Genomic DNA, 11,524 nt, shown 5'->3' with positions numbered 1-11,524 from the left:
CGTCCAAGTTTCCACCTTAACTTGCAGAATGGCTTCATCTGGGAACAAATATTCCACTGCCTCATCTCCTTCTACCGAGTGGTTTGCCAGGAACCCCACTATAGCTCTTCCCTTAACCGACTTGTGGCTGACATATTTGAGCTCAAATTCGGAGAGAAGAAGTAACAAACAGGCTAGCATACCCATAAGCACTGGTTTCTCAAAGAGATATTTGATGGGATCTAATCTAGAATCTAGGATTACAGAGTGAGCTAACAAGTAGTGCCTCAACTTCCTAGTAGCCCATACCAAGGCTAGGCAAGCTTTCTCCAACAGAGTATAACGGGTCTCATAATCTAGAATTTTCTTGCTCTAGTAGTAGATGACTTTCTCCACCCTATCTTCAAATTCTTGAGCGAGCATGCATCCCATGGTCGTGTCTGTTATTGACAGGTACAAAATCAAAGGCTTCCCCAGCTCTGGTAGTGACAACACAGGTGGATTTTGGAGGTACTGCTTAACTTGCTCAAAAGCGAATTGATATCAATCATCCCATCGGAATTTCTTCCATTTCTTCAGGAGACCAAATAGTGGTTCACAAGTTAAGGTTAATCTGGAAATAAACTGTCTTATGAATTGCACTTTACCTAGAAAGCCTCGCACTTCCTTTTCAGTCCTTGGTGGTGGCATTTCTAGGATGTCCTTGATTTTGGAAGGATCTACATCAATGCCCTTTTGTGTAATCAGAAAGCCCAACATTTTTCTTGCCGTTACGCCAAAGGTGCATTTCTGTGGGTTTAACCTCAATTTGTATTCCATGATCTGTTGAAAGAATTTCTTCAAGGTGGTGTAGTGGCCCTTTGGACTTGACAATCATGTCGTCCACGTACAACTCGACCTCTTTGTGGATCATGTCATGCAGAATGGTGGTCGCAACCCTCTGATAGGTGGCTCCATCGTTTTTCAACCGAACGGCATAACACGGTAGCAGTAGGTACACCATGGTGTAGTGAATGCGGTATTCTCTCTATCCTCGGGTACCATCATAATCTGGTTGTACCTGGAAAACCCATCCATAAAGGATAGCAATGCATGGCACGCAGTGAAGTCCACTAACTCATCAACGTGCAGCAAAGGAAAGTCATCCTTTGGACTGGCTCTGTTCAAGTCTTGGAAGTCTTCATACACCCGGATTCTACCATCCTTTTTTGGCACTAAAACGATGTTGGCCAACCAAGTTGGATACTCAGATACTTAAAGGAATCCTGCATCAATCTACTTGGTGACCTCTTCCTTGATCTTCAATGCCCAATTTGAACAGATTCTACGCAGCTTTTGCTTAATCGACCGGGCCTCGGGGTCAAGAGGGATCCGATGCTGTACAATCTCAGGATCGATTCCAGGCATGTCTTCATAGGACCACGTGAAAACATCTTTGAAATCTTTTAACAAAGCGACTAAGCGCTCGCGCTCCTCTGAAGACAATGTGAACCCGATCTGGACCAGACGCAGATCCTTCTCAATATCCACATTAATAGCAATAATTTCATTAGCACGGGGTTTAGAAAACCTCTCCTCCTCCCGATTAATCATGTTTTTCAAAGCCAGGGGAATTTCCTCCCCTTCATTTTCATTAAAATTCTGAAAATCTTGGTCAACACAATAAACCAACGGTACAGAGAAGTACACAGAATCTGCAGAGTTCTCATTCAAAATGTCTAGATCTTCGGTTACAGACTCAAAAGAAAAGATGAATGAAGACCTAGATAGGACTTTGGTATCTGGGTTACTATCCCCAGAAATACAAAACTCAGACTCAGAAGAACTAAAATCTGATCATGACCGTACAAACTCAGGGGAATCAGATTCTAGCTCATCACCCGACTCAGAACTGGACAGATAGCCTTCCACCAGTTGCCAGATAAGAAATGGTGCCTCTAATGCATCCAAAATGTTACTGGTTAGGTTCACACTTGGTTCCTCCCCGATCACGGAGATAGTAAGATTATCCCCCAAGTTCTCTAAGTCGACCGCAGGATCTGTCAGGAGACTAGCCAGTGCTGCCCCTACTCCAAGTTCGCTGCCATCTAAGTCAGTTTCCATGCTCTGCTCAGCTTTGACGTTTGGCTCAGCCTTTTCCTCTTCATCATTGTTCTACAACTGTAGGTCAAAAAAGATCTCAAACCCCGAGGACACGCTGATTCGAGGAATTCACCCAAGGCTTGGAAAAGCCGTAAAAGGGGAAATCTTCTCCCTCCCGAACAAAGTGTCCATTAAGTGTCCCCCGGATTGGCCTATGGATGAGCTCATAGTGTTTCCCGGCTTGCTTAGCCTTGGCTCTGCCTTTTATCTCTTCTCTCTTCCTGATCCAGTCCTCTTTGGTGGGCATATTGCCCAATCCAAAGGCATGTGAGTTGTGTGGCACATCTGTTCGTGCTGCAATGTATTTCCGGACACTCCTTCTGAGTCCCATTCCTAGAACATATTGCAGGTTGTTCATGAAATAGATAGACTAGGTGCGGACGTACATGCCTTTGTCTGCGGCTAAAATGGTCTGCACTACTCGAGCTTTAGCTAGAGTGAACCCTGAGAGGAATACATCTTCCTCGCCATGAGTGATCTCCAACACTGGTGTAATTACCTCTGGTGACGGATGGATGGATGAATTCCCAAAAACAATCGTCACTCCTCTCCCGTGAGGGTACTTCAACATTTGGTGAAGAGTGGAGAAGACGACTTTCACATGATGCAACCAGGGACTCTCTAACAATAAATTGAAAGTAGTCGTCACATCTAGGACATGGAACTTGACATCTTACTCAGCTGGGCCCACCTGGACTTTGATTTGCACCGTGCCCATGACCTCTCTGCTCGTATAATCATATGCCCGAATTACTTGGGTTGTGGGAACAAAGTCTGTTGGTTTAAGGTCAATTGCATAGGCAGTGAGAGAAGACATTCATCAATTTATATTGTTTGAATTTGAGACTCTTTTCAATGTTTATATTGTTTGAATTTGAGACTCTTTTCAATGTTTTCACAATTTCGTATCAAATTATCTATAGCAGATATGTCATTTCATACCAATCATCTCATGCCAACACAAGTTTAATAGTGACATTCATAACGTCAAGATATAACGTCAGTATATCATGCGATGCTACTTTCTACAAGATCACAACGTCATTAATTATAATTACAGAGTAGGGATACATTGAAGCACTATTACTCACTGTGTTGTGGCGGTACACTTCCTTTTGAGGTGTTCCCTACACACATGAACATATAAAAGATTACATTAGCCCCTTTTTCTTGTTAAACCAACGTTCGGTTCACTTACTTTGATTAAATTAACGAATATTCAAACAATATAAACTGTAGGTTTTGACCACATTATAGGACCCAACACGCAAAACGGAGCATCCCGACTTTTCTGCCCTGGGCCGCACGTGCGGCACACCTCCCGCACGTGCGGCATTGAGGCCCCGCACGTGCGGTTTTTGCAGTGTTGAAGTCCAAAAATTTTCCATTTTCCCGCACGTGCGGCAGTGACTCCCGCACGTTCGGCTGAGGTTCCCACACGTGCGGCCTTAGGCCCCGCACGTGCGGCGATTCTGCACCAAAACTCCGAAATTCTGCACAATTTTCCCTTTCTTGTAGACATGATTAGGGCCTCAAAAATCTAGTTTTAAATTACCAATATATAAGCTCAAAGCATGTAAATACATGTGCACAAGGACCAAATCACATCTTTCATTTGAGTAACAAAAATCAAAGCATAAACTCACAACTTAAATTACTCCAATTTACAAGATTTCTACTTGTTCTCACATCACAACTCCTAACAAAAATCTTGCCACATACTTGAATTCAAACAAATCAATTGAAGAAATAGAGTAGAGTTTCTCATGGATACTTCAAATTGAATCAAAGCATGCATGGTAAGGTCATTTTATTCATTTACTTCTCAAGCTTACAACACCACAATTCCAACTCTTAGGAATAAGATCATAGAAATATCTTTACATAAATTATAACAAGAATTTAAACATGTACATACCTCAAGTCCAGTCTTAACCTTCTTGAGGACTTCTTTCTCTACCCCTTCACTCTCAAATCTAAAGTTATGTTATAAGTTCCTTGGTTTGTCAAATGGCTAAGGCCACATATATATATAACCTTATGGAGAGAATGAGACGAAAATCAATCGTTTACACATCCGAAAATCGAAATTTCACAAAAGTGCTTAATATTACCTAAAAATTATGCTGGTTCTAAATATATGATCAATTTTGGCTTATTAAGCCGCTAAGGCCCTCAATTTCTACTTCATCGTTCTAATAGCAACAGATACATTTCTTTTCTAACAGATACAATTCATTTCATAAGACATCACAACATAGTTATTTGAACTTATTTCTTCGTACAGTTCATCTTAGTCACTTAATAGCACAGAATAAAGGACGAACATATATCACAAGCATATATGAGGGTCGGGTTGTTACACTCTCCCCCCCTAAAAAAAAAGTTTGGTCCCTCAAACTTGCTTTTACCTCAAAACGGAAACAGATATGGGTACTGTTGCTGCATATCCTCCTCTTTTTCCCAAGTAGCTTCAGTGCCATAATGTTCTTGCCACTCTACCTTTACCATTGGAATTTCCCGATTGCGCAATTGCTTTACTTGACGCTCCATAATTCGAAGTGGTCTTTCTTCATAGCTTAACTTGTCATCCAACACAAGTTGGTGGTAGTCTATGACATGAGATGGATCTGGTATGTGTCCTCGAAGCATAGAAACATGGAATACATTATGTATTTGACTCATACTCGGTGGTAGAGCCACTCGGTAAGCTACCAAACCCACTCTTTCTAAAATTTGGAAAGGGCCAACATACCGGGGCGTTAATTTTCCCTTTTTCCCAAATCTCGGATGTCCTTTTAACGGGGTGACTTTCACGAACACATAACTACCCACTTCAAACTCCAAATCCCTCCGTCTGTTATCTGCATAATTCTTCTGCCTGCTTTGCGCCGTTTTTAACCTCTCCCGGATAATTTTAACCTTTTCAGTTGTTAATTGCACAATTTCAGGACCCAACAATGCCCTGTCCCCGACTTCAGCCCAACATACAGGGGAACGACACGGTCTTCCATACAGAGCTTCATAAGGTGCCACCTCAATGCTCGAATGGTAACTATTATTGTAGGCGAACTCTATCAACGGTAGATGGGTCTCCCAGCTTCCTTGAAAATCCAATACACACAGTCGGAGCATATCTTCTAAAGTTTGTATGGTTCTCTCGGATTGACCATCAGTTTGAGGGTGAAAGGCGGTGCTGAACGTAAGTTCGGTACCCATAGCCTCCTGTAAACTTTGCCAAAATCTTGAAACAAATTTGGGGTCCCTATCTGACACAATTGACACTGGTACACCGTGAAGCCTTACAATTTCATTTATATACAGTACTGCCAGCTTATCCGCATTGTATTGAGTCTTTACAGGCAAGAAGTGAGCAGACTTGGTTAATCGGTCCACAATGACCCAAATCGAATTCATACCTCGAGGAGTCCTCGGTAACCCCACAACAAAATCCATGGTCAAATGCTCCCATTTCCATTCCGGGATGGGAAGGGGTTGTAGTAATCCCGCTGGTCTTTGATGTTCCGCCTTGACTTGTTGACACTGCAGACACTTAGAAACAAATTCCGCGATCTCCTTTTTCATGTTTGGCCACCAAAAATTTTGTTTTAAGTCTCGGTACATTTTGGTACTTCCCGGGTGTACTGATGATCTCGAAGCATGTGCTTCTCCTAACAACTTCCGCTTAAGCTCCAACACATTAGGGACACATATTCGACTTTGAAACTTTAGTACCGAATCTACATAACTGAATCCCGCTTTTGGTTTTGCCTCTAACTCTTCATAGATTTTCTTTAAGGTTTCATCTTCTAGTTGATGTAACTTAATCTCTTCCAGTAAGGTGGGCTGAGCTCTTACTGCTGCTAGTACGGCCTCCTGTTCACGTACCACCAGGTCCATATTCATTTTATCCAGTTCGTTCCTCAACTCCTTTCTTTCTATCAACAGATTGGCCAAGTCCCCCATATTCTTCCGACTAAGTGCATCTGCCACCATGTTGGCCTTACCAGGATGATATTGGATCTGCAAGTCATAATCCTTGATCAACTCGAGCCATCGCCGTTGGCGCATGTTCAACTCTTTCTGGGTAAACAGGTACTTGAGGCTTTTATGATCAGTATAAACTTCGCAGGTTGTACCATAAAGATAGTGCCGCCATATTTTCAAAGCAAAAACTACTGCCGCCAATTCGAGATCGTGTGTGGGATAATTCTTCTCGTGGGGTTTCAGTTGCCGAGAAGCATAGGTGATAACCCTTCCATTTTGCATTAGCACACAACCAAGCCCCTTATGCGAAGCATCACTATAAATTACGAATCCCTCGGCACCAGATGGCAAAGCCAGAACTGGTGCTGTCGTCAATCTTGTTTTTAATTCTTGGAAGGTAGATTCCCGTTCCTCCGACCATTCGAACGTAACTCCTTTTCATGTCAGTTGGGTAAGCGGCACAGCGATTTTGGAGAAATTCTGAACAAACCTCCTATAATATCCAGCTAATCCCATAAAACTTCGTACCTCAGTTACATTAGTGGGAGTTGGCCAATTCACAATTGCTTCAACTTTGTACGGATCAACAGAGACTCCTTCCTTTGTCACTACATGCCCCAAAAATGCCACTTCCTGTAGCCAAAATTCACATTTCTTCAATTTTGCATACAATTTCTTCTCCCGAAGTGTTTGAAGGATTAAGCGAAGATGACCCTCATGAGCTTCTGCACTCTTCGAGTATATAAGAATGTCATCGATAAAAACCACCAAAAATTCGTCTAGATAGGGCTTGAAGACGCGATTCATTAAATCCATAAATGCTGTTGGTACGTTAGTAACCCCGAAAGGCATAACCAAAAATTCATAATGGCCGTACCGGGTTCGGAAAACTGTCTTCTCCACATCGTCAGTTTTCAATTTCAATTGATGGTAGCCAGACCGTAAATCAATTTTTGAGAAAACTTGTGCCCCTTGTAACTGATCAAATAAGTCATCTATCCGTGGCAAAGGGTACTTATTTTTAATTGTCACCTTATTCAGTTCCCTATAGTCGATACATAACCGAAGTGTTCCGTCCTTCTTTTTCACGAACAATACTGGCGCACCCCAAGGAGAGACACTCGGGCAGATAAATCCTTTGTCAAGCAAATCCTGCAATTGAACCTTCAACTCTTTCATCTCAGCCGGTGACATCCTATAGGGTGTCTTCGAAATGGGTTGGGTGCCAGGCGCCACTTCGATTATAAACTCGATTTCTCAGTCTATTAGTTGGCCCGACAATTCTTCGGGAAAAACATCTGAAAACTCACGGACCACTGGGATCACATCAATATTCTCATTCATCTCCTGCCCTTCTAAAACGCTACATAGATACCCCCGACAGCCCTTTCGTATTAAGTTACAAGCCTTCACGGCCGATATTAAATAAGGTGGCGAAATCACTTCCTGCCCTTGAACCACAGACTCTGATTGCCCCGGAGGATAAAAATTGATTTGCTTAGTCACACAGTTTATAGTTGCACCATAAGCACTTAGCCAATCCATCCCCAGAATAACATCAAAATAGGTCATATCGAGAGGCACTAAATTAGCATATACCCGAATATCCCCAAGTTGAAGTTCACAAGCTAGATATATAGTAGCACAAATTATAGACTCTCCCAAGGGGGAGGACACATACAACATGCAAGATAAGTTTTCTTCAATTTTATCTAAATTAGGAGCAAAGAATTTTGACACAAAAGAATGAGTGGAGCCAGAATCAAACAATACATGCGCAGATTGACCACAAATAATAAATGTACCTGACACCACTGTTGCTGTATTTTGTACATCACCTGGAATCAAAGCGAACACCCTACCTTGTCTAGCAGTATCTTTGTTATTACTCGGTTTGGCAGCCGTCTTCGCATTGGGGGTTAGTGTAGACCCCGCGGAACTTGTAGCGGGTCTATTGCCTTTTTGTTGAACCAATTGCGGGCAATCCCTTACCAAATGTCCCGTTTTCCCACATTTAAAACATGCTCCAGTCTTCCAGTGACAAGTTCCTCGATGTTGCCTTCCACAGTCTGGGCACACCGGAGTGGAATTTTGAGTAGAAGTAGTGGTGCTGAAATTCCCTGAATTGTGCTTCTTAGCGGGTGGAGTAACGGATCTCTTTGACCATTGGTTGTTTTGTCTCTTCCCTTTCCACTCGGAAATCCGATTCTGGGCCACAAGATTTCCTTCTGCGATAACAGCCCTTTCTAGCACCTCAACATACGTGGGTAATTTTAGCATATTGACCCGGTCCAAAATGGCACCCCGTAAGCCCCCTTCGAATTTTCGTGCCTTCTTATAGTCTGTATCTACCATATGAGGGGCAAACCGAGCTAATTCAGCAAATTGGGCCTCATATTCTGCAACAGTCTTATTTCCTTGTCTAAGAGTCTCAAATTCCGTCACCTTCTTATCTCGCATGCTTTGAGGAAAATATTTATCATAAAACAACTCCAGAAATCTACCCCATGTTAAGTCCCGATGCACTGTTCTTGTAAGCATCCACCATCTTCACGCCTCATCTTCAAGAGTAAAGGCGGCAAGTTGCACTTTCTGGGCTTCAGTACATGGAAATACTTCAAACAATTTCTCTATTCCCAGCACCCATGCTTCAGCTTTCATAGGTTCTATTCCCCCCTTAAATGACGGTGGTTTCATCTTTTTAAACTCTTTTGTGAGTGTGATGGTTCGGTCCTCAACATGTACATCTTGTACTGCAGGTGGAGGCACTGGTGGTGGTGGCGGTTGTTGCTGTTGTTGCCTTAGAGTCTCCGCCATGTCCATAATCATTCTTTCCATTCGGTCCAACCGTGCCGAGGTAGCCTCGTCCGACTCTTCCATCCTGGTTCTAACCATAACCTGCATAACATTCAATTATATCCGGCAAACAAAGGTCAAATTGTTAGCGTTAGCAGAGTACATTCTTCGTTGCCATCGATCTTTCATATATTTTTAGGATGCCATGCATGATGCTTAAGTCTTTTCTAGACATCCTAAGGCTCAATGGATCTGTGTGTGAGATAGCAACTCGTGCTCTGATACCACTTGTCACGCCCCTAACTTGCCCCTAAAAGTTTGGGCATGACCTAAACAGAAGATGACACTTAACTTGGTTCCATAGAGGGGCCTGCCCGGAAGCTATAAAATATAATTGATAAAACCAAAAAGTATGACATCCATTGAGCTACTAAGTCATGCCAGGATCAAAAACATTTCACAACACAAGTACATTAAAAGCCAAAATACATTCAAGAGTTGGTTATTTACAGGCATATACAAAACCAACTCTGAGATGGGGTATACAACGAAACCATTAAGTACATAACAACTTGAGCTAATAGCAAAAGTGTGAGTCGTCATCTAACAACTTCACAAAAGTAGGGTCCCGACCCCAAGCTTGGCTGTGCCTAGACTGACAAAAGTATGACAATGCCGAGCTAAGACCGACCTCCTGGTTGATTACCTACAGAAACAGACATAACATAGGGTGAGCCAAGCTCAGTGAATAATAGTACTAATATGTTAGTAAATATATTAAATGCTGTAATCATGCCATTAGTCTGTCTCTGTACGGCTTGTAGGGACAACATAATCGATTTACAATTGTCATAATGTGGCCCCTGGCCTAAGAACTTCATACATTTGGAAAGAGTTCTTGGGTTCACAATTTACAATTCCTCACATAAACTTTTGGTTCTGTTCAATCCACAAGCTCACCATAGTGGCATTCATACTTCACACATCGGCCCTTGGCCTCATTAGTTCACAATTCACAATTGACCATTGGTTACGTAGTTTCACATTAGGATTCTTAGTCACATTAATTCACAATTGGCTCTAGGCCACATTGAGTCACAAATGGCACTAAGCCACATTGGTTCACAAATGGCACTAAGCCACATTGGTTCACAAATTCGTATTGCCTTGATACTTTTCGGTAGTCACAACTTTCATATAGGATGCGTACAACTTCACAACCTTTTCAATGTTTTCACAATTTCGTATCAAATTATCTATAGCAGATATGTCATTTCATACCAATCATCTCATGCCAACACAAGTTTAATAGTGACATTCATAACGTCAAGATATAACGTCAGTATATCATGCGATGCTACTTTCTACAAGATCACAACATCATTAATTATAATTACAGAGTAGGGATACATTGAAGCACTATTACTCACTGTGTTGTGGCGGTGCACTTCCTTTTGAGGTGTTCCCTACACACATGAACATATAAAAGATTACATTAGCCCCTTTTTCTTGTTAAACCAACGTTCGGTTCACTTACTTTGATTAAATTAACGAATATTCAAACAATATAAACTGTAGGTTTTGACCACATTATAGGACCCAACACGCAAAACGGAGCATCCCGACTTTTCTGCCCTGGGCCGCACGTGCGGCACACCTCCCGCACGTGCGGCATTGAGGCCCCGCATGTGCGGTTTTTGCAGTGTTGAAGTCCAAAAATTTGCCATTTTCCCGCACGTGCGGCAGTGACTCCCGCACGTGCGGCTGAGGTTCCCACACGTGCGGCCTTAGGCCCCGCACGTGCGGCGATTCTGCACCAAAACTCCGAAATTCTGCACAATTTTCCCCTTCTTGTAGACATGATTAGGGCCTCAAAAATCTAGTTTTAAATTACCAATATATAAGCTCAAAGCATGTAAATACATGTGCACAAGGACCAAATCACATCTTTCATTTGAGTAACAAAAATCAAAGCATAAACTCACAACTTAAATTACTCCAATTTACAAGATTTCTACTTGTTCTCACATCACAACTCCTAACAAAAATCTTGCCACATACTTGAATTCAAACAAATCAATTGAAGAAATAGAGTAGAGTTTCTCATGGATACTTCAAATTGAATCAAAGCATGCATGGTAAGGTCATTTTATTCATTTACTTCTCAAGCTTACAACACCACAATTCCAACTCTTAGGAATAAGATCATAGAAATATCTTTACATAAATTATAACAAGAATTTAAACATGTACATACCTCAAGTCCAGTCTTAACCTTCTTGAGGACTTCTTTCTCTACCCCTTCACTCTCAAATCTAAAGTTATGTTATAAGTTCCTTGGTTTGTCAAATGGCTAAGGCCACATATATATATAACCTTATGGAGAGAATGAGACGAAAATCAATCGTTTACACATCCGAAAATCGAAATTTCACAAAAGTGCTTAATATTACCTAAAAATTATGCTGGTTCTAAATATATGATCAATTTTGGCTTATTAAGCCGCTAAGGCCCTCAATTTCTACTTCATCGTTCTAATAGCAACAGATACATTTCTTTTCTAACAGATACAATTCATTTCATAAGACATCACAACATAGTTATTTGAACTTATTTCTTC

General features: G+C 41.7%; 1 protein-coding gene and 1 pseudogene across 1 annotated transcript; both read right to left on the bottom strand.

Moving 5' to 3' along the window:
* Positions 1-6,546: 6,546 nt before the first annotated feature.
* LOC145813096 (putative mitochondrial protein AtMg00860 pseudogene) lies at positions 6,547-6,924 on the bottom strand (annotated as a pseudogene).
* Positions 6,925-7,365: 441 nt separating this feature from the next.
* LOC114299283 (uncharacterized) lies at positions 7,366-8,568 on the bottom strand. Its single transcript, XM_028243990.2, has one exon. The coding sequence runs from the start codon at positions 8,566-8,568 to the stop codon at positions 7,366-7,368; it is 1,203 nt and encodes a 400-aa protein (XP_028099791.2).
* Between the last annotated feature and the right edge of the window lie 2,956 nt (positions 8,569-11,524).

The sequence above is a fragment of the Camellia sinensis genome, chromosome 15 (genome assembly GCF_055761805.1).
Source record: "Camellia sinensis isolate YWXY chromosome 15, ASM5576180v1, whole genome shotgun sequence".
NCBI classification, from domain to species: domain Eukaryota; kingdom Viridiplantae; phylum Streptophyta; class Magnoliopsida; order Ericales; family Theaceae; genus Camellia; species Camellia sinensis.
The sequence above is the reverse complement of the archived record's forward strand: the minus strand, read 5'-3'. Positions and strand labels throughout refer to the sequence as shown.

What these genes read in the sequence shown, in the direction of transcription:
- LOC114299283 (XM_028243990.2), bottom strand. Translation starts at nt 8,568, where the DNA reads ATGCGAGATAAGAAGGTGACGGAATTTGAGACTCTTAGACAAGGAAAT.